This window comes from Canis aureus, chromosome 20, assembly GCF_053574225.1.
Source record: "Canis aureus isolate CA01 chromosome 20, VMU_Caureus_v.1.0, whole genome shotgun sequence".
Lineage (NCBI taxonomy): Eukaryota > Metazoa > Chordata > Mammalia > Carnivora > Canidae > Canis > Canis aureus.
In genome coordinates this window covers 24,967,944-24,990,004 of record NC_135630.1, presented here as the reverse complement: position 1 = coordinate 24,990,004, position 22,061 = coordinate 24,967,944, and the positions used below count along the sequence as shown (strand labels likewise).

Below are 22,061 nucleotides of genomic sequence, written 5' to 3'. Positions count from 1 at the left end.
AGTTACAAATAAATAAAATAAAATAAAATAAAATAAAATAAAATAAAATAAAATAAAATAAAAAATAAAATAAATAAAATAAAATAAAATAAAATAAAATAAAATATAAAATAAAATAAAATAATAAAATAAAATAAATAAAATAAAATAAAATAAAATAAAAAGTTTAAAGAAAAGAGGAAGTTAGGTCATGATGACTGAAGGCAAATGTCAAGTTGTCTTATGACTAATGCAGAGAAAACGATAAAAATCTAGAAAAGTAAGCTGAGGCCATGGGGAGAGAACTCTGATGACAGGGTAACATGCATATACTATAATTTACATAACCATTGCAAATCTACTTATAATATTAGAGTACAAGAGTGACAGAGATGCACTGTGGGACAATATATCTGGGAGGATGGATAAGTGGGAAGTAATAAGTAATAAGAATCTAATTAAATGGGTATTAAAGTAATGAAGGTGAGCAATAATCAAAATGATAAGATGGTGGTAAAGGAAAGAATGACTGTGAGGGTGATGAGGCAATGTAGAGGGTAGAATCTTTAAGAACTGGCTTCTAGGTATGCCTGTGTGGCTTAGTCAGTTGGGCTTCCAACTCTTGATTTTGGCTCAGGTCATAATCTCAGGGTTGTGAGATCAAGCCCCAAGTTGGGCTCCACACTAGGAATGGAGCCTGCTTAAGATTCTCTCTTCCTCTGCCCCTCCCCTGCTCACTCTCACTCTCTCAAAATAAAAATATAAATAATTTAAAAAAAGAACTGGCTACTAATCTTAGAAAGGGTCTAAGACTTAAAAAACAGATAGGGATAGGTATATGCTTCTGTCATCAACAGAAAGAGGAAACTCCAAAACGGAGGTTATCTTGGGCATAAAGAATGAAAGGTCATCCTGGGACATGCTGAATTCATTAAGTCAGAAAGATATCCAGTTAAGTATCAAATAAAGAAAACCTAAATGTGAGTTTGAAGCCTGGGTTAAAGAAATAAATCATTTGGGATTTGTTGGTATAGAGTTGATGACAGAAGTCATGTATGTAGCTGACACAGAGAACACAGAAGAGGTCCACAGCCAACGCATCCAGCATAACCTCCTCGGGATGGAGAGATGAAAGTGTTCAGAGAAATTGGCGCAACACCTAGCAAATTATACACCAAAGATAAAGAGAATTTCAGGAAAGGTACCATGAACAAGAGTGTCAAATTTTATAGAAAAAAGGAAAAGAAGAAAAGACTTTGCAGTTAATACAATACTGGGAAATACTGGATGACTCTTTGCTTATAAGAGCAGTTTCAACAGGGGCACCTGGGTGGCTTCAGCTCAGGTCATGATCCCGGAGTCCGAAGATCAAGCCCCACATTGGGCTTCCTGCTCAGCGAAGAGTCTGCTTCTCCCTCTATCCCTCACTGCCGCACCCCCCCCCCATGCCTACTTTCTCTCTCTCTCTCTTAAGTAAATAAATAAAATCTTAATTTAAAAAAAAAAAGAACAGTTTCAACAGAGTATGGAAGACAGAAACAAGGCCAGACAGGGTTGTGGCCTGAGTGAGGAGGTAGAAAATATAAGCAAAATCGTCCTCTAAGGATTCCACGTGTACAGCATGTCCAGATATACGAAAACCTCTTTAAAAAATAAACAATGAGAAATCAGATCAGCAAAATAATAATACTAATACTAATAAGGTTTTACCTTCTTGTGATTCTTGTAAACATTCCTGTGGGCAAATCCCTTTCCACAAAGCTTGCATTTGTAAGGCTTATCTTCACTGTGTATCACTTTATGGGCGCCCACTTGATCGAGCCTCTTGAAAGATTTATTACAAATCTCACAATTATAGGGTCGTTTTTCTGTGAAAAAAAAAATGAGTGGAGACAATCTCACATCTATATAAAGGTAAGGGATAAAAAGGGAAATACCCTTACCATATATTACTTCTTATGGATAAGTCAACTAAGACATGATTGAAACAACTGAAAAAAAAATCTACTTACCAATCCATTTATGTTAGATATGTGGGCCTATTCACAGAAGAAATGTGAGCTAGTTCTTTAATATACCTATATGGTAAACTACATGTATAAAATAGCTTAAATGTGAGGACGAAAACTAAATTCAAGGAAAAAAAATCTTACTTCCAGATGAAAATTCTGCTGATAGGCGTGAGTTTAAACCAGGGATACAACTTCAAACGCCATGAGTAGCCTGACAGCAATAAAAAAGTAAACGACAGACCTGCCTCCTACTCAAACAAGTGGATCCGATACAGGCACAGCTTCAATTCTCAGCAAAGACTACACACTTAAGTTGTATAAAATCCATATTTATGCAATGTTCATGTAATGTTGACCATTAGACTTAAAAATTACTGTTTGTTTCAAACAAAGCGTATCTGAACAGACCACTGGTGTGTGATCTATATTAATTTGCCAAAATATCTTTATCTGTCTCCAAGCAAAGTAGATATTCAAAAACACTCTGACTTCAATGGCCTCCAATTATAGACATTCTAAACCCTAGAGATTTCATAGAGCAAAATTTATTCTCAGATCTTATTTTTTTTAAACTGTATAATAGACCTATCACTCAAACTTGACTTAAAATGAAACTACGGCTTTAAAAACCTATATTCTCAAAATGTATTTATAAATTTCTCACGAACACTTATTGCTACCTTAGTTAGAATGCAATTTAGAAATTTAGAAGCTATAATTGTTGAATTCCTCCTAAAAAGTCAGACACTACACTAGCACAATACATAATGATCTCATTTAACCTTCACAGCAATTTTGAAAGGTAGATACCTTTTCACAGATAAAGAACAGAATCTAAGGCTCAGAAAGATTAAAAATTAAATGGTGACTCTGAAGGTCATCTGAATGATATGACTTTGATATCATTTAGTTCAACCACCTTGGCTTTATAGAACTCTAGAGAGGCTAATAAGTAACTTGTTCAAAATCATACAGCTAAAAAAATTTTAAAATAAAATAAAAAAATTAAAAAAAAAAATCACACAGCTAGTTTTTGGCCAACCTAGAACTAAGAGCCAGGTCTCCTGATTACTACTCTCAGAGCTCCTGAAAATGACAAAGTGAATCTTTCATAGTGATTTTAATACAAATGGAAAAATAAATATTTTACCTGAGTGAGTGATCATATGACGTTTTAGCTGATTAGCTGAAATAAATTTCTTCATACATTCCTGACAATCAAATATCTCATGAATCTGTAAAAGGTTAAGTGGACAGTTAACTGTCAAAGCCAAATAAATTAGATAGAGCTCAAGTAAAAGTATAAACACAAAGGTAGCTTCTACTGTAAAAATTATGTATTATAATTCAGTTCTAATTTGTTCACACTGTTGTATATTAGCTGAAAATGCAATGAACATGTTACCTAGTAAAAACATATCATTAAAAGAAAATAAAGATTGTAGCACACTATTTAAATATGTGATTAGCTGACCTATTTGGTGCATGTTAAATTTCTACACTCTGTAAAAATTTCTACCTAATTTACATTAACTCTTTTTGTTAGACATAAATTTAGATTTGAAAACATGTAACCTCTAGGCAATAGTGTTACCTTTACAGTAGTTAAACGGTTTTAAATTTAAATGTATACAATGCAGAGCAAAACTTTAATTACCATGAAAGGCAAGAAGATATATAATTCTGAAAAACATTTAGCTCACAGTGAAATTCCTCCATGAGAGGAAGACCACAATAAAAAGAAAAGATCAAAAACCATAGTAAGAAAGAAGAGGAGGAGTATAATCTTAACAAACAACTGGCTAAATAATTATTACACCTGGATATTAAGTTTAGCTCTTTCCCTCTCATACACTAAATCAGAGAAATCATGTAGGTGGTATGAAAAGTAGAAGCCCAGCTTATTATCAGAAACAATGCACAAAGTTCTAAGAGGAATGTTCTGCAAGAAGTCTTATATTAGAAATGTCGATCACTGCAATGAACAAGAGCATCATACTGTTTTGCAGAAGATTCAAAAAGAACTTTAGTAAAGTTACATTTATGTTTCAACCTCATTAAAGTAAAAGTAAAGCTCACAATACTAAACACCAGACAAGCAAAGGCCCTTTTGCAGAAAGCCAAGGTACTATGCTTATTCCTGCAGAATAACTAGGGCCTTGTAGACTGAAGTCAGGGCAGAGTACTATAAACTGGTACAGCAATGAGTAAAGAGTGGAGGACTGAGTGGTATCCTGGTAAATGGCTCCCTTGATAGAAGTGGTCATGGATGAACTCAAGACAGTGAGGGTGAAAAGAGGAGACAAGGCAGGGGAACAAAAGATAGGGTAAAGTTAACAGATCCCAGGTCTACAGTCTGTGCCTTAATTCTACGGCCAACCATACAGCAAGTCTGAGACTTCCAACCCATCTTCTGCTTCCTTGAGATCTGATTCTTGGTGAGTCAGGAAACTCATTTGGGAAAAGCAGAGAAAAGGGAGATAAACAAGGCAGAAGCAGAACAATGTCTGCCCTCTGCTTACATACAGTGCCACCTAATCTCAATTAGTGAATATATGGAGTCCAGAGAGTACTATGATTCCTCAGAAAATAATGTGGGAACTGCATTAGTACTCAGAAAGCAAGCACTACAGAGTACAAAAGAAAAACTTTCAGCCTGAGCCATTTTAAAGACAGCCTCTTCAGTCATCAAAGACCCTCTCTGTGGCTTTGGTTGAACAACTATGTTTAAGGAGCAAGATATTATATGTAATGTTTACTTAAAGATAGTAAGAACAGATTTATATTCTTAAACTCTTATATGTTTCTGTAATATATGCCTTTTATAACAACATGCCCTTAAAAAGATGATATGCCTTCTGAATCATACATAAATGAAAATATATTTAGTTTATTTTCATTTTAATATGAAGTCTATGTTAGTATGTAAAATTTTTTAAATCATTCATCCATATATAAAATGTTAACTGTTAAATAAAATACTGCAGAATAGTACCATTCACTTCTTAACTCTAGTGGTTCCTGAAACATGAACAATTTTTAAAGATTCAATTGAATGGACTTTTTCATCATTATAAAATTTCACTGTACCTGAAAGTATTTTTGCATTGACCACCTTACTTACAGTGGAAAATTAAGGCCAAAACTATTTTCAAAAATCCTAAAAAAAACTTAATAAAGCAATCAAATTTCAAATGAAAATGATAGATAATATGATTTATTTATGCCTAATGTTAAATAAAGCACAATTTTAAAATGTCCAGCTTACTAATTGATATGGAGGGTAATAACTTACAATTTGAAGTTCCTAATTAAATACTTTTCAAAAAGGATCATAATATGTTTTATTATAATATAGGATAGTATAGAGCAATGTAAGATACTCTTCTAGACTATAATGTAATTTGGCATGTTCATAGGGCACCCTCTACTGGCAAGGGTAAATACTGCATCCAAGCTCTATTAGACATTCAACATCCTCAACTCTTAGGAATACAGTCAAAAATGGGAGTCAGTAAAAGCTTCCTATGGATTCATAAAGGCTAAGTTAGAGGAGCTATTCTGTAATGAAGGAAGCATTGAGCTAATAAGGTTTTTGCATTTTGCAGAGATAACAGGAGTACTGTGTTCTACCATCACCAAGTAATAGCTACCAAATATTCCTTGGAGAAAAGGTTCTTATGTTATAAAAAAATAAATGGAAAAGAGAACATTTTTCAGAAATTTGCCCCACAACCAACTTTGCAGAAACATCCTATTTGGTAAAATCTTTTATTTGGTGAAACATTTTTAACTTCTTAAAATTTAAACAGACCAGAAATACATACAAGTAAGAAGATATTTAGAAAATATCTACTCAATTGGATTAAATCTTTTTGTCTCTGAAGCCATACAGGTGAAGTGAGCAGCACAAATACTAAAATTGGAATGATACAGTGAAGATTAGCAATGGTCCCTGCACAAGAATTATACACAAATTCTTCAAGTGTTCCATATTTTTAAACAATACTATAAGAAAACCATTTGGAAACTGGAAAAAAAAGTCTCATGGCACTTAGAGAAAAAATTAAAAGGCACAGATCATCCCAAGTCACATTTAATAAAAGAGAGAACAGGAGTCCAATGTTAAAGGGAATGTTAGGGACCAAAGATGACACCCAAAATCCTCACTTTCCACTACTTGTTACGTTATTTCCCAAGAATCAAACTCACCCAACATTTAAAATATAACCTCAGACATCTTTACAATCTAACTATCTCATGTGTTTATAGATTAAATCCATGCCACATGGTTAGAGCTATTAGAGTGAATATCATATGAATGTTAAAGCCCATCAGATTACTTTGGAATATACCAATATACAAATAAAGAGATAAATTCATTTCGTAAACCACAAGAAAAGTAAAATTTTACATTCACTAGTACCATCTCCTCTCTTCTTCAATATTGTCACTAAAAGAAAATATGTTCATAGATCTTCTGAAAAAAATGTGAAATTAAAAATAATCATCCATATTTATTACAATATAAGATAGTTTGATATAATACTAATTTTTCTAAATGGCTATAATAAGAACAAAAATCTAAATTCTACTTTAGTTCTATTCTATTATAAATTCTATTAACTAATGTTGTTAGGGTTAATAACTACAATGTATTTTTCAGGTTGACTTTCCACATTAAAATAGCCAAAAGCTTTATGCTTATTACAAAATGTATTAAATTAGTTTTCTGCTAATATAAGCATTCATTTTCCCTGCTAACAACACTTTGACATACTTGTACGTTATTTTAAGTTCTTCAAAATAATGAAGCTCTTGTCTTTGTTTTGCCAGACTTAACTATACTACGCATCCATTTTATTTTTTATGCATCCATTTTAATAGCTAAATGCCACTGCAGAGCATATTATAAATACACAAAACTGTATGTTTTCATCAAATATATGGTATTTCCTGAGCAAACAGCAACTAACAAAGCTTGAAACTAAAGTGACATGTTGCAGTGAAAGGCTCAGCTAGACCTAATACTTTGCACTGGAGAAATACTTCTACTAACTCTGAACAAGAAACAACTCAAAATATATTTTTACAAGAGTTTACTTTTCTGCATATCAGTCATAAATTTTAGAATATGTTACTGTATAAATTAATGACAAAGAACTGGCTTTACAATAAAAAAATCAACTAAAAATTTTCATGGCTGACACTATAAATGGCTAAAAGATCTTATACTCTGATGAGCATTAATCTTTATCTTACTGACCTTTCTATGTTCTTGTAGGCTTGATGGTGAAGAACACTTTTTATTGCACACTGAACATATGAGCTTTTTCTTAGGATCTCCTAAAATGCAAATAAAATGCCATCATGATTTAAATGAGAATATTAAGAGGAACATCAGATACAATGTTTCTAGGTGATTTATAATTTCTAAACAGGTATTTCATCTTCTTAGAATTCCAAAACTTTCAGTGTTATATCCATTAAAACTGAATTTTAAATTCATTCTTCCTTTTTTTTTAAGATTTTATTTATTTATTCATGAGAGACACAGAGAGAGAGGCAGAGACATAGGCAGAGGGAGAAGCAGACTTCCTGCAGGGATCCTGATGTGGGCAGGACTCGATCCCAGCACCCCGGGATCACACCCTGAGCCAAAGGCAGACACTCAGCCACTGAGCGCCCCAGGTGCCCCTAAATTCTTTCTTCTTAAATTTGAAAAATATTCACCATGATATACCACCTTCTACATAGATAAAATAGGTCTTTCACTTTTCCATAAACTAATGTAAAATTAAAAGAGTTTTGCACAAATTACATGAAAAATTTCACTTGAAATTAATCAAATATATTTATACAAATGTGGATTTATTAACTTACAAGTTGATTTTGCTAATTGCTTTAAATTTTAACATTTCATTTAATCATCTGGGTTTTCTAAGATATAATTCATAGATTATTCTTTCTAACACTAGATTCCTATAGAATCTATGAGCATACACTCTCTCGTGTTAATATTAAAAATCAGAATAAAATCTAATCAAGTAAAATAAAACATTATACTGGTATTCATATCAGTATACAAATTAAAATACAATTTTGTTTTCTTACATAGTGATTATAGTAGCTTATTTCATATTTCAAATTTCAACAGTGGTTCTAGAAATGAAGACTCAATAAAACAGTTTTTAAAATATGATGTAATAACAGTATTATCTGTGAACTACCACAAATAACTAGAGTGTTTTTTCAATTTTTAATTAATTTTAAATATACAAAAAGTAAACAAATGATACAATGAATCACCATGTATCCATCACCTGGCCCTAACAGTGACAAGTCGAGGACTATCCCTGCCCCAACCTCAAGCCCATCTACTCCACCATTTCTCTATTATTTTGAAAAAAATCCAAAATAAGTTTTAAAAAGTATTACAAAATGCTTTTATCATAGGACTGTGCTTATGAAAGAAAAACACTTCTAGAAAAAGAAAATTATGAATTTTTGTCTCCTTCAAGTTACTTATTTCATATAATACACTATTTTTAGCATACTGAATATTAGAACCAAGAAAATTTTTCCTTGTGACTGACAAGCAAATATGGCTATTAAAGGAGAAAATTCTCCTAAGCAAAATGAGTATCTCTGTACATATAGACTGAATACACAACATGGCACTGAGAAAGAATATTTTCTAGCTCCCACTAGCTGTCACTTCCTTCAATCCATAGTCTTTTATTGCTCTATTTTATCCTTCGTACCAGCTGTCCTTGAGACTAGACCCTATCCTTTCCAAATGGTTAAGTGAGAGCCTGAGGGAGAAAAGAAAGAACTGAGACATGCTCAACCACATCTCTTACTTTAGCTCCATCTTCCTGCCACTGTCCCTGCAGCCAGAATCAGAGGCAATAAATACATCATAACCCCATCCCTATTCTTCAACCTTTTCTCTCCTCATGCCTTTCTGTTTTTCATCCTAGAACAGAAATACTAGTTTCTGTGAGAGGAAAAAAAATTTTTAAAAGCTTATGACAATGTGCCTGAGAGTGTAGATAGATATTATCTCCCATAAATACAAAAACTCTCAGTTCTAGCATCCACAGAATCTAAGCAAAAGAAAAAAAATGGAAGTGGGTTAAGGAAGTCAGCCCTAAAAAAAAAAAAAGGAAGTCAGCCCTTCACTTCCTATTTCCTCCTGGGTAACTGTGAAGGTCCTTAGGACTCCAGCTTCCCTAGGTTGAAAAACAACAGCACCTACAAAGCCATAACTAGACTTTGTACTATTTTAGTTTTGCTATATTCAGGTAAGTCTGAATTTTTTACTTTCAGATTCAACTTACAAAATTATGCGGGAACACATTATTTACAACTGTAGGAGACATATGAGAAATTAATACAATTGCACTGAATACAGAGTCACCTAAGTGACTTGAGTGAGTTTCAGTACAATGTGTGTTAAGTATGCTCCCAGGCATTCTACAGTCATGCATGTGAACACTGCTTTGTTTGCTATTCTGAAGGTGGAATATTCTTTCTCCAAATGTCTGTGTATCTCACAGAAGAAAGGGGAGAAGAGAGAGTTGTGAATGAGAGACAGACTGTGTACTAATCCCAACAAAGCTATGTATAGTAATCCCTGATCAAATATGTACGTTCCATATTTTGTATGTTTCCACATAGAAACAGAAATATTAAAAACTTCCTTTTATAAATTATTTCCTACAATGTCACATGAGTTTCCAGAATCAGTAATATTATAATATCCAAGGCCAATTACAAGAAGCCTCAAAGAAATTATGCTTATAGCATAGCCTGAAAACCACATGCTCAATAACAAGAATGCAAGTTTCCAGAGTTTCAATATGCATCTGGTTTTTTACTTAGTTCAGCAAAGTTAACTTTAAAAATGACATGAAAGATTTGTTATAATACATTGCAGACAGAGATGGAGAAAATTAAGAACAGCATTTTAAACATAACAGCTTAAAAAAAAAAACGATCAAGACAAGTCTATCAAAAAATTATGCTTGCCTTTTATAAGCATAGGAAAGGCCCAAGTATAATGAATTCAGAAAAATGCCATCTTCCCTAAATCAGCCACATATTCTTCTAAAGGGAAAAAAGAAGTCAGAACACTATAAAGTCCTACTGATATCATTGTGAAGCTATATTTTGCAAGGCCTTACTTTCTACCACCTAGAGCTTTCATATACAGCTCAGACTTAATATGCAGCCCAAACAGTGATGTCAGGTGGGAGCCAGTAGTCACACTAATACTGGCTTCTATACAACTTTAACATTAAAGGAGATACTTTTTGGAAAATGAGCAAACAGAGCATACAGAAGCTGAGTACTGATTATCCTGTTCTGGATGTGAGAGTAAGTAAGATGGAAGAAGAGAAACCCACTTTCCTCATATCCAGAAAAACATTTTTCCACACATTTCCCAGAAACACATAGGATATGAGGAGTTCCACAAACATCAGCCTCCTTTAAGGAAAAGATACTGAGGAAGTAAAAAGTTAACTCTGATGATACAGCCATCTGTTGAACTCAGGGCAATAGATTCTATCCCTAAACCAAACTACATTTTTACCATGTGCTAAACAGATACAATCTAAGTGATAGTCAAATCTGTATTTGTTTTATTGTTTAGCTGGCCATTAGTCACAGAGTACCTGCTTTATTAATCCAAATACATTCAATTCCCATGTCAAAATGCAGTTAGTAATTTTCTCCAATATAGGAGAAATATAAATTAAAAATGGAATTTCACTGTAAAAATATTAAGGCACAAGAGTACCCTGAGTTCACATTTCACCTTTAAATTGTTATTTAAAAATATTAATTCTTACTACACCTGCCGACCAAGCTCAAGTAGGTTCTAGCTTAGGTTTCTGGCTCTGATGACTTCAGACAAGGAAAAATGACAAATACTACTGAAATCAACTTGAAAAAGAAATAGTGTTCAGTGAAAGAAAAAAGTCGACAGCCAGAGCCTCACATCTGTGTGAGTACAATGCAAAAGCAAGCTCTCTCCTCAAGAACAAGAATTATAAACAGATCACTGCAGCCTGGGGAGAGGAGGCCCCTTTAAAAATGACCCTGCAGGGACTTCTCACCCGCATGGACGTTTTCCTGGTGTCTTCTGAGGGCATCCTTGCTCTTCAGCCTCTTCCCACAGCTGTCCGCCTTGCACACAAACCTGGCATCCCCCCGGCAGGTCTCCTGGTGCTGCTCAAAACTGCAAGACAACCAGGAATGGGGAAAAGGGTGAAGAGACAGTGAAGATCTATCGAAGTAATTCTTAAGCCTAATCATGGCAGGCTTTTGCAATGCATGCTCTCTAGCAGAGTTTGTGGGTCATTTCATGCATTACCTGAGCAGGTGAAAAGGAAAGTACTTAAATTCCCCCAGCAGCCCTATGATACTAAATCGCAACAAAGCTCGGACAGCACGCATGCTAAAAATGACCCACAACTATATAACAGCCATCTGAGAACTCAGACACAAAACCTCGATGCTGAACTGAAGGAAGAATTGCAAACAGAGCACTGAAAACTTCGTGAAGAATCCTTCAAACTGCTTTTCACTGTGCACTGAAGAACACTAAGGGGAAATAGGAAAAAAAAAAGAAAGAAACAAAAAGAAATAAAAACTGGAATCATAAGACAAAAACCTATGAAAATCTACTTTAAATAAAATTTTCTTTGTGATCTCGTTTTCATTCTGTCTTTTGGCCTTTGAAATTTTTAGTAGTACCTCATTTAACTGTAAGACCCAGCTCAGCAAAAGAATCTTTGGTGTATCTTCAATAAAAGCTGACTAGAATGCAGTTGTAAAGTCTATTCACTGAAAAGTATATAGCCTGTTGCTTTTTTTTTTTCAAGAGCCTAGGACAGAATTTCCAAATGTTGAATCTCTTGTTATTATAAAAGTTTAAGTTTTGAGCAGGAATTGTTCATTTCAAATTTCATAATCCAAGTAGATGCATATATGAAAATCATCTTAATATAAAATATAGCATGTTTCAGAATTTTACTTTAATGATTAAAAAGATGAAACATTAAGTCTCTATGAAAGATTTCTTGCTCATACACAAGGTGATATTCTTAAAATAAAATTACATGTATCTATTTACTCACTTTCAATTATTAATGACACTGTAAAAATATTTAAGTAAAAAGATAACTCTATGCTATTAATAAAAATAGTCAAAATAATGTGTGCAGAGCAATGTGTGGTATCATTTAATTCATCTTAATATTCTTCCTCCTACACTGTTATGAAATAAACAGTGCTTCTTCCCCAAAATGTCGCTGTATTCTTTATACTCTGAACCCTCTCCATTTCTTAAACTTTTCTTTTACTGATTTCAGAGGGATATCATATGCAGAAAACTAAAACTTGATCTGCAGCCTCCAAGCACTAACTAAATTATGCATAACTGAATTTCAGACTAGGAAGCCAATGAGCTTGATATTTAATGGCAAGTAATTAAATGGGCAAAGAGTTATTACCATAAACAATGTTTACTTGTTGAAATTCATAATCAGGAGATTTCAAAAATCAACATGTTATACGAAGAAAAGAGAAGTTAATGACAATGACAATACAGAATGCTCATTTTCTTCTCTCCCTCTGTTTCACAAGCACACACACACACACACACACACGCACTCACGCACTGGTTAGAAACTAAAACGAATCAAATGGAATAGTTAAAAAAATGTTAACTTAGAATTTTAGATACTCTTTGCTGTACGCACTGTCTTTGCAAAGCCTGCTTAACTGGGAATTTCTTCCCACAGTTCTTGCACTTAAATTCTTTCTCTTCGGTAGGTTTCTGGTGTAATGTCTGAAGATGCTCAGCAAGAATTTCCTCACTGGTAAAACTCGAGTCACACTGGGGACAAGCATAGTCCTCTTTACAGCCAAGGCAATCTGCACATTTACAAGGAAACAGACTTATAAAACAAAAATTAAGAGCCAATTTTATCCTCATTTTAAAAACAAAATTAATTGTGTTTAATAGTATCAGAATAGTAAATGTTTATTATCTCTACCAGTATTAATAATGTTATCCACGAAAAGTAATAGAAGTATCACCAAAGAAAAATGCATTATCTTTTAATTCATTTCTCTTGTGTGTCAACAAATTAATACAAAATCAAAATCAATTTTTAATTTGCCCTGTCATGTTAACTTTTTACATCAAGGAGTTATTACAAATGTCGAATGAGAAAGCAAAAGTTTTCCCTTAAACAGGTCATCTTGAGTTCACTGAGTACACAAAGAGAAAAAAATCCAACCAAGGCAAACTATGTGGAATTACCAAGGGGAATCTCACATATATGTGAAAAAGACCAAGGTCATAAAAACAGCACTCATTATGGCAGGTGTAGTCAGGCTCTACTGTGTCTCTAGCTTGTCAGTCCCTATGGACTGTCACAGCTTCACCCAAATCTCTCAAAGTGCACTATTTACATTACAGATTTTTTCTGATTATTAAATAAAATTAGATTTAGAAAATAAGAAAGTAAAAATGACTAATAATCTCATAATAAAGAGACAACCACTTAATATATTCTCACATCCGATTTGTCTTTTGTCCATTTCTATTGTATACACAGTCTAAGAATAACTACAGTTATGATCATACTTTTTATGCAATTTCATCTGTTGCTATTTTTTTTCATTTGACATTTTCTCAATTCAAAAAAGAAAATGTAAGATACTATATTTACTTAACTAAAACTCTCTATTGTTTGACATTTGAGCACTTTTTGTTTCTTTTGTGTTGTCAGTTTGTTCTGTGTTTTGGGTTTCTATTGGGGGGTTGCTTTTATTAAATAAAAACTGGTTTCTAAAATAAAAATAACAATAATGTAAGTACCTAATTCATATATTTTAAAAATCTGTTTAAGTTTCTGTGGATTGTTTTTACAAAAGTAATGGAATTATATATTTGTTAACTAAAGAAAAATTGGGATAATAGGTAAGCAAGAGACTCATTTTTAAGCTAAAACAGTGGACACAATAATAACACACCTGGCGGGGGCGGGTGACGTTAAAAAAGTAAATACAAAAAGTATTTAGAATACAAAAAGTACATCATAGGAAATGTAGTCAATAATATTGTAATTTGCATAAATACCCCAAAAAAGGAAATACAGAAATAATCCACATCACCCAAAGTCTGAAATTCAAAACAGCAAAATGCATATTTGAAAGAAGAGAAAGCCTGTCTACATCTTCCCCTTACATAATCCAAGTAAAATAAAGAAACAGAAGCATAAGCTGGCAATACGGGGAATGCTTACACTTTCTCAGCCAGCAGTAACATACAGTTAGAAGAGAAAATTCATATGAAAGACATTACTACCATGAGGACTAAAGAAACTGGTGTCACTTCTGAAGTGGCTTCACTACACAAAATGAAAAAATACTCTCTGGTAAATTTCAGCCTATTACAAAATCTCAATACCTATAACATCATTCATATTTCTTTCAAACCCCATCAGGAGTAAAACACCACGTAACAGAAACAAATCTCCATAATAATTGATTATTCCCCAGCAGATGGCAAACAAGAGACATCTCCTGGATTGCAGGACTGATCCAAGGAAGTCAAACTTAGAGTCAACACACTGTTTTTGGTTACCCGACTGAAACAACCTAACAATAGTGCAGGCCTCTACAATCAGAACAGAGAGAGATTTCCAGAAGCTACAGATTTTCTAAGGATCCTGGGCCCAGGAATAATCCCATAGGGCCCATGCAGCAGTGCTCTCTCTATACCTCTGCACTCGCCATTCCCCGTGTGCAGATGAGAAAGTAAAGTCTCCAAAAGTCAGTGACTTGCTCAGTTACAAGCCTGATTAGTGGCAGATTCAGTGCTGGAGGGCAAAAATCCTCCTTACTCGCCCCCGCAGCAGACCAGTAGGAACAGTGAGAGCCAGGAGCTGGTGCTGACCATAGCAGTCCTGCAGGCACATCTATCACCCTCGCCCAGCTCTCCCCTCCTGCTGGAAGAAAGATGGGCTTACAGCTGGGTATTCTCTGACAGTAGTTTTGACAAAAACTATCTTGACAACACCTTATTATAATGCATCTATATAATTCAACCCCACTTCAAACTTTATTTCCCCTACAACTTCCATTCTCTCAAATCCCAGTTAGAGGCAATACCTTTTCTGCCAGCTGTTGATTGTCCTTTAGAATTTTTAACTTCCCCTTCTTTGATCATTGTCATAATTTGCTGTTCTTCCTCATCGGCCTCCATGTCACTGTCCAGGTAGCCAATCAGAAGCTCTGTGTCTGTTTCTATATCTTCAATTGCCAAATAGAAAATGTTTTCTCCTTCCTGAGACAAAATTAAGAAATATGCTGTTGTATGACAAAAATATCTCGATAATTTTAAAAATGCTGAACCATTCATTTGTTTTTTTTAAAAAAGATTTTATATATTTATTTATTCACGAGAGACACAGAGAGAGAGAGAGAGAGAGAGGCAGAGACACAGGCAGAGGGAGAAGCAGGCTCCATGCAGGGAGTCCGATGTGGGACTCGATCCCGGGTCTCCAGGATCAGGCCCTGGGCCAAAGGCAGACACTAAACCGCTGAGCCACCCAGGCTGCCCTATTCATTTGTTTCTAATAGTGATTAAGAAATCACTTTAAGGGATCCCTGGGTGGCGCAGTGGTTTGGCGCCTGCCTTTGGCCCAGAGCGCAATCCTGGAGACCCGGGATCGAGTCCCACATCGGGCTCCCGGTGCATGGAGCCTGCTTCTCCCTCTGTCTGTGTCTCTGCCTCTCTCTCTCTCTCTGTGACTATCATAAATAAATAAAAATTTAAAAAAATTAAAAAAAAAAAGAAATCACTTTAAGATACATTGAGTACCAGGTGCCCATTAAAAATTACTATTGGTATTTTTTTTACATTTCCAACTGATTTAGATACTGAAAAAGGAAACTGACAATATTCAGTTACCTGGCAAATAAAATACAAATATATATTACAAATAGTGACATTAATATATATCAAAGGAAAGGCTAATTATCTAACTTTCTAAAAGTGAATTTCACATCATTAATTTGCCCAATGCAGTAACATCTTGTGGACAAGGCCTGTAAATGCAGCAAAAAGAAGTTTATTAAGTAATGGTGTCATTTCTGCATCTAGAGAACAATATGCTATCGGTGATCTAATTATGATTAATATTAAATTTAAACTAGAATATTAAAATTAAGCTAGAACTTTCACGTTATTAGACAGGGGAACTGCAAACGAACCTTCAAAGAATTTCCAAAACCCTGGTCCAGAAAGAGAACAAAGATCAGGCACCTGAGAGGTTCAAAGAATTGACTGAATCATCATGTGTACCTAAATTCCACTAAAATGACAGGAGAGCAGAAAAGAAGTTCCATTATCAACACACAAAAAATTTTAGAAAAGTCTAGAAGATTAGAAATCGGGGTTGAAATGATAGATAACCACTGCAGAAGAAATCTCAACCCATAACAGACACAAGAAAAAGGTTACAAAGAAGAACCTACTTCCCAAGGAAACCCCAGAGAAACTTCACACTTGGAATGAACTGGTACACAAAACCCCGCTGGGCCCTCAGCCAATCACCAGGGAGGCCAGAACTGGGGCTGCTTAGCTTGCTGTCCCCAAGAGAAACACCCAGAACGGCTGTCTTTTACATAGTTGAGGATTTGTTCTGGGAGTTCCTTGTCTGGCTGCTGAGGATAAAGAGAAGCAAAGCATAGCCTGAATTTTTTGAACCTTGGTGGTAGGCAAGGGGAGGAAAGGACAAGGACAGTAAGCTCCACTAAGGAGTGAGATTCAATAAGGGAGAGAACACAGAACAAAGCCTTCTCTCCCTTGGCATTATCACCACACTCCACACTCCTGTGAAGGAGGAGGAGACAGAGGAGGGGGAAGAGGTAAGGTGAGTGGGAGAAGGGGGAGGGGAGGAAGAGGAACCTATAGTGTGTGTGTGTGTGTGTATGTGTGTGTACACAAGCAGAATCCTTGTGAAAAGTTGGAAAAATATGCATCAGACTGTTAACAGTTATCATTTGGAGGCTGGGAGAAAAAGTAGTCTATATTCAATACGGTTTTAGGGTTTTTTGTTTTGGTTTTTACAATTAACAGAATTGTTGTAATTTTTAAAACAATATATATTAGAAAATTCCATGGAAGAGACAGAAATGATCATAATCATCATTTCTGGGCAAGAAAGGCTTGATGTAAAAGTTCAAAGCACTGAAGCAAATCTAACCATCAGCTACACTTAATTAAAGGATGTTCCTGTAATAGTTAAAGCATCCTTGGAAGTGTTTTAATTCCAAACCTCCAGAAACTACAAAGTTATTTGTAATTAAGAATATAATTAACTTCTATATAATTGTTACTTTTTTGTGCAACAAAAATAAGCAAAAAACAACACAGACACTCAGCAAAAGAGAGGTCTCTTTCTAAATTAACTCAAAGTGGTAATTTCCAGGGTTTGGAAACCACTTACTAAGAGTTACCCAAAGCAACAAAGGACTCACCTAATGAAAATTTCAGAAGACAATCATAAATCTTAATACTTATCTGATCAATACCCAAGAAATTTAATTGAAATGTCTTTCCAGAATATTAATCATTAGTTTCATGATGGCCTTCATAGCAGCAAGAAAAGATAATAATTTTTAATTTTAAAACATGGTAACATTAACTTAAACTGCAATCATAAGACACAGCATGCCTATTTAGGGGCTCCATAACAAAAGAAAATTTTAATATACCAGTTAAAACCTCAATTTAGTAAGAGTAATAATAGCATTATAGCCACCAAGGACCAACCACATGTTTTGTCTGTTTGCCAAGATATGGTAAGAAGAGAAATGTCATTACAGATATTTCTCCAATCTATTTATTTAATAGAAATATCTAGGTACCTTTCTAAATATAATTCCTACCACTGCCCAAAATCTCCCCCTTCATTCACTACCACAATAGCTTTCAGAAATATCCCTAAACTTCTCTAATTTAATCACATAACAACTCTTCATTATATTGTTCACCTTCAAAACTTCCCATTGTCAGAACCTGCCAGATTCCTAATCCCTGGAGCTCTTTTCAGCTCTTGGGGCAATATTCCTCACCTGTAGGCTCACCCCCAGGCCTAATTCTGTGCCCTTTGGCAAGGATTTAAAGGGTGTTGACCCAACATCCTGGGAACTCAGCAAGTCCCCATTGTCATTAGCCTGGCTCTGCCCTGGTATTCCAGCTTTGGTGACTATTTTGGTATTCTGATCCTGACATTTACCTCTCTTATTCTAGCTATCAATTTCTGGTCATGGAGTTTGTGGCTTATTCTCAGGAACATAGTTCCCTCCCTTAGAGTCACCCTTTCCATTTACATTTTAGGAGTTAAGCCCTTCCTAAACTCTGCCTGGAGTCTGGGGTCCTGCTTATGGTTCCTGTTATGGGCTCCAGGTGATTTTGTTGAAAATGCTTCAGCTGGGGGCACCCAGGGTGGCTCAGTCAGTTGAACATCATCAGACTCTTGGTTTGCACTCAGGTTACAATCACAGGGTCCTGAGATTAGGTTCTCCTGTCAAGCTCTGTGCTCAGCACAGTCAGCCTGACCCTCTCCCCCGTTCTGCTCCTCCCCCTGCTTAATCTCTCGCTCTCAAATAAATAAATAAAGTCTTTTTAAAAAAATGCCTTAGGGATCCCTGGGTGGCGCAGAGGTTTAGCGCCTGCCTTTGGCCCAGGGCACGATCCTGGAGACCCAGGATCGAATCCCATGTCGGGCTCCCGGTGCATGGAGCCTGCTTCTCCCTCTGCCTGTGTCTCTGCCTCTCTCTCTCTCTCTATCATAAATAAATAAAAAACATTAAAAAAAAATGCCTTAGCTGGGATGCCTGGGTGGCTCAGTGGTTGAGCATTTGCCTTTGGCTCAGAGAGTGATCCCAGAGTTCCAGGATAGAGTTCCACATCGGGCTCCCTGCATGGAGCCTACTTCTCTCTCTGCCTGTGTCTCTGCCTGTCTCTCTCTGTGTCTCTCACTAATAAATACGTAAAATTTTTAAGAAATAAAAAAATAAATAAAAATGCCTTAGCTGAAAGAAGGCTGTTCAACATGATCTTTCAAAAAGCAAATTTTTTTTTTAAAAAGTTATTTATTTTAGAGGGAGAGAGAGAGAGCGAGCATGAGTGGGAGTCAGAGGAGTAGAGGGCAGAAGGAGAGGGCATCTTCAAGCAGACTCCCCGCTGAGCTAGCAGCACCATAGGAGGGGGGGCCAATCTCACGACCCTGAGACCATTACTTGAGCCAATACCAAGAGTCCCATGCTTTATGGAATGAGCCGCCCAGGCACCCGAAAAGCAAATATTCTTCAACCAGTGGTTTTCATTGTGTTGGTAAACAGAATACAACCTAGATAAGTTACCCCAGTTACCCCAGCCCCCTCCCCACCTCCCCTTCGGCAACCCTTTGTTCATTTCCCAGAGTTAGGAGTCTCTCATGGTTTGTCTCCCTCTCTAATTTTTCCTACTCAGTTCCCCTTTCCCTTATAATTCCTTTCATTATTTCTTATATTCCCCATATGAGTGAAACCATATAATGACTGTCCTCCTCTGATTGACTTACTTCACTCAGCATAATACCCTCCAGTGCCATCCACATCGAAGCAAATGGTGGGTATTTGTCCTTTCTGAGGCTGAGTAATATTCCATTCATACATCTTCTTTATCCATTCGTCTTTCGAAGGACACTGTGGCTCCTTCCACAGTTTGGCTATTGTGGACATTACTGCTATGAACATTGGGGTGCAGGTGTCCCGGCATTTCACTGCACCTGTATCTTTGGGATAAATACCCAGTAGTGCAATTGCTGGGTCATAGGGTAGGTCTATTTTTAACTTTTTGAGGAACCTCCACACTGTTTTCCAGAGTGGCTGTAACAGCTTGCATTCCCACCAACAGTGTAAGAGGATTCCCCTTTTGGGAACACCTGGGTGGGTCAGCGGTTCAGCATCTGCTTTTGGCTCAGGGCATGATCCCAAGGTCCTGGGATCAAGTCCCATATCAGGCTCCCTTCATGGAGCCTGCTTCTCCCTCTGCTTATGTCTGCCTCTTTCTGTGTCTCTCATGAACAAATACATAAAATAAAATTTAAAAAAGAGGATTCCCCTTTTTCCACATTCACTCCAACATTTGTTTCCTGTCTTGTTAATTTTCACCATTCTCACTGGTGTGAGGTAGTATCTCACTGTGTTTTTGATTTGTATTTCCCTAATGGCCAGTGATGCGGAGCATTTTCTCATGTGCTTCTTGGCCACACGTTTGTCTTCCTTGGTGAAATTTCTGTTCATGTCTTCTGCCCATTTCATGATTGGATTTTTTGTTTCTTGGGTGTTGAGTTTAATAAGTTCTTTATAGATCTTGGATACTAGTCCTTTATCTGATATGTCATTTGCAAATAGCAGAGCCTATTTCTAAGTAGAAGCAGTTGTACATATTTTACTATGTTCTTCTGCTAGTCCATATGTTACAATTTTTCTAGAATTAACAGGTGTTATTTTGCAGTAAAAAAATAATAAATAATAAACAGACTTTGATAAATAAACTTGATGCAAGAAGTGGTACCACATAGTGACTAAACAGATTTGGGCTTTGGGCTGGCTAGGGTTCAATGTCTCTTTCTACAATTAATTGGCTGTGTAACTGTGCAAACAGCTTCATCTCTCAAAACACCAGTTTCTTTATTTGCAAGATAGAGAAAATAACAGTGCTTATCTTATAGACTGGTCATAAGGAATAAGGTGCTTGGCACATGATAAACATTTATGAACGGTAGCTGCTATTATTATTATCATCATGATGTAAAGCTTGAAAGCCCGTGGTTAAAATATTCATTTTATTTTCAAATTTATTTCAACCCAACTGTCAAATAAAGTTCCTCTGACAATGCTGCTTTTGACTAAATTTCATTTGGCCAAATTGCTCTCAGCCAAAATATAATTCAATTCTACTGACTGCCTCCCAGAGCTTTGAATTGCTTTGGATTTCTGGTTGTCACGCACTGTTCGCTTGTTAACATACTAATGCGTCACTCTGGTTTGAACCTCTGATCCCAACCACTTGTCTGAACTATATCTAAAGTGACCAGGCATCTGCTTTGTCTGCAACTGAAGAGTTTCCCAGAACACGGGGCTTTCAGAGCTATAACTAAGAAGAGTTCTGAGCAAAACAGAATGGTTGGTCACCCTAATTATACCCATCATGTTCTCCAAAACCACATTCTTAACACTACTTAAGAATTTCTATCAATAATATTTACTGGGTCCATCCCCCAATCTCTAGCCCCAGCTCAAGATTCTCAATAGACAGAATCAGCCATAACCCAAATATGGCTCCAACAGCTTATCAAATAGACTCCCATAATCTGAACTCACTTTGTCCTCTCATCTTCAAATATCCTTCAAACGAACCTGCCTATTTTTCAGTCCAATTGGTATACTTCCTCTCAAAAACACTGAACTCATTCCTGCCTTAGTACAACTGCAAAGATACCACCTGGCTTCTCTTACAACACTTCATCATCATCATCTGAGGCACAGTTCATTTTCATACTTTTCCATGAAACCATCTCTAATCTACTAAATGCATGTAGGTTCCAGGGGTTTTTCTATATAAAATGCCTTAACTTTGATGGGCACTTATAATCTGTTTCAGTGTTTGTTTTTTCTTCATTTAATTCATATGATCAGTGAAATTCTAATATGTGTTGATCTCATCTTCCCAAAGATAATTTCCTCAAGGCAACAAACAAGAATTACCATGTGTTAACTGGAGGGTATTATGCTGAGTGAAATAAGTCAATTGGAGAAGGACAAACATTATATGGTCTCATTCATTTGGGGAATATAAAAAATAGTGAAAGGGGATAAAGGGGAAAGGAGAAAAAATGAGTGAGAAATGTCAGAGAGGGAGACAGAACATGAGAGACTTCTAACTCTGGGAAACGAACTAGGGGTGGTGGAAGGGGAGGTGGGCGGGGG

At 35.7% G+C, this 22,061-nt stretch overlaps 1 protein-coding gene and 1 non-coding gene across 10 annotated transcripts in view; one reads left to right on the top strand and one right to left on the bottom strand.

Annotated features, from left to right (window-relative positions):
* Positions 1-22,061, bottom strand: part of PRDM5 (PR/SET domain 5) — a 206,392-nt gene that overhangs the window by 93,659 nt on the left and 90,672 nt on the right. For 6 of the 9 annotated variants that reach the window (XM_077861174.1, XM_077861176.1, XM_077861177.1 and 3 more), the window contains 7 exons: positions 15,186-15,360; positions 12,764-12,938; positions 11,511-11,603; positions 11,117-11,238; positions 7,258-7,337; positions 3,142-3,226; positions 1,690-1,847 (listed from right to left, as the gene is read on the bottom strand). In XM_077861174.1, coding sequence (XP_077717300.1) covers positions 1,690-1,847; positions 3,142-3,226; positions 7,258-7,337; positions 11,117-11,238; positions 11,511-11,603; positions 12,764-12,938; positions 15,186-15,360 — 888 coding nt within the window. The remainder of the gene's footprint in view (positions 1-1,689; positions 1,848-3,141; positions 3,227-7,257; positions 7,338-11,116; positions 11,239-11,510; positions 11,604-12,763; positions 12,939-15,185; positions 15,361-22,061) is intronic. The other 3 variants (XM_077861178.1, XM_077861181.1, XM_077861182.1) reach the window with 1 other exon arrangement.
* Positions 5,887-5,991, top strand: LOC144292041 (U6 spliceosomal RNA). The gene has a single exon (XR_013359581.1). It is a non-coding gene; the product is annotated as a U6 spliceosomal RNA (small nuclear RNA).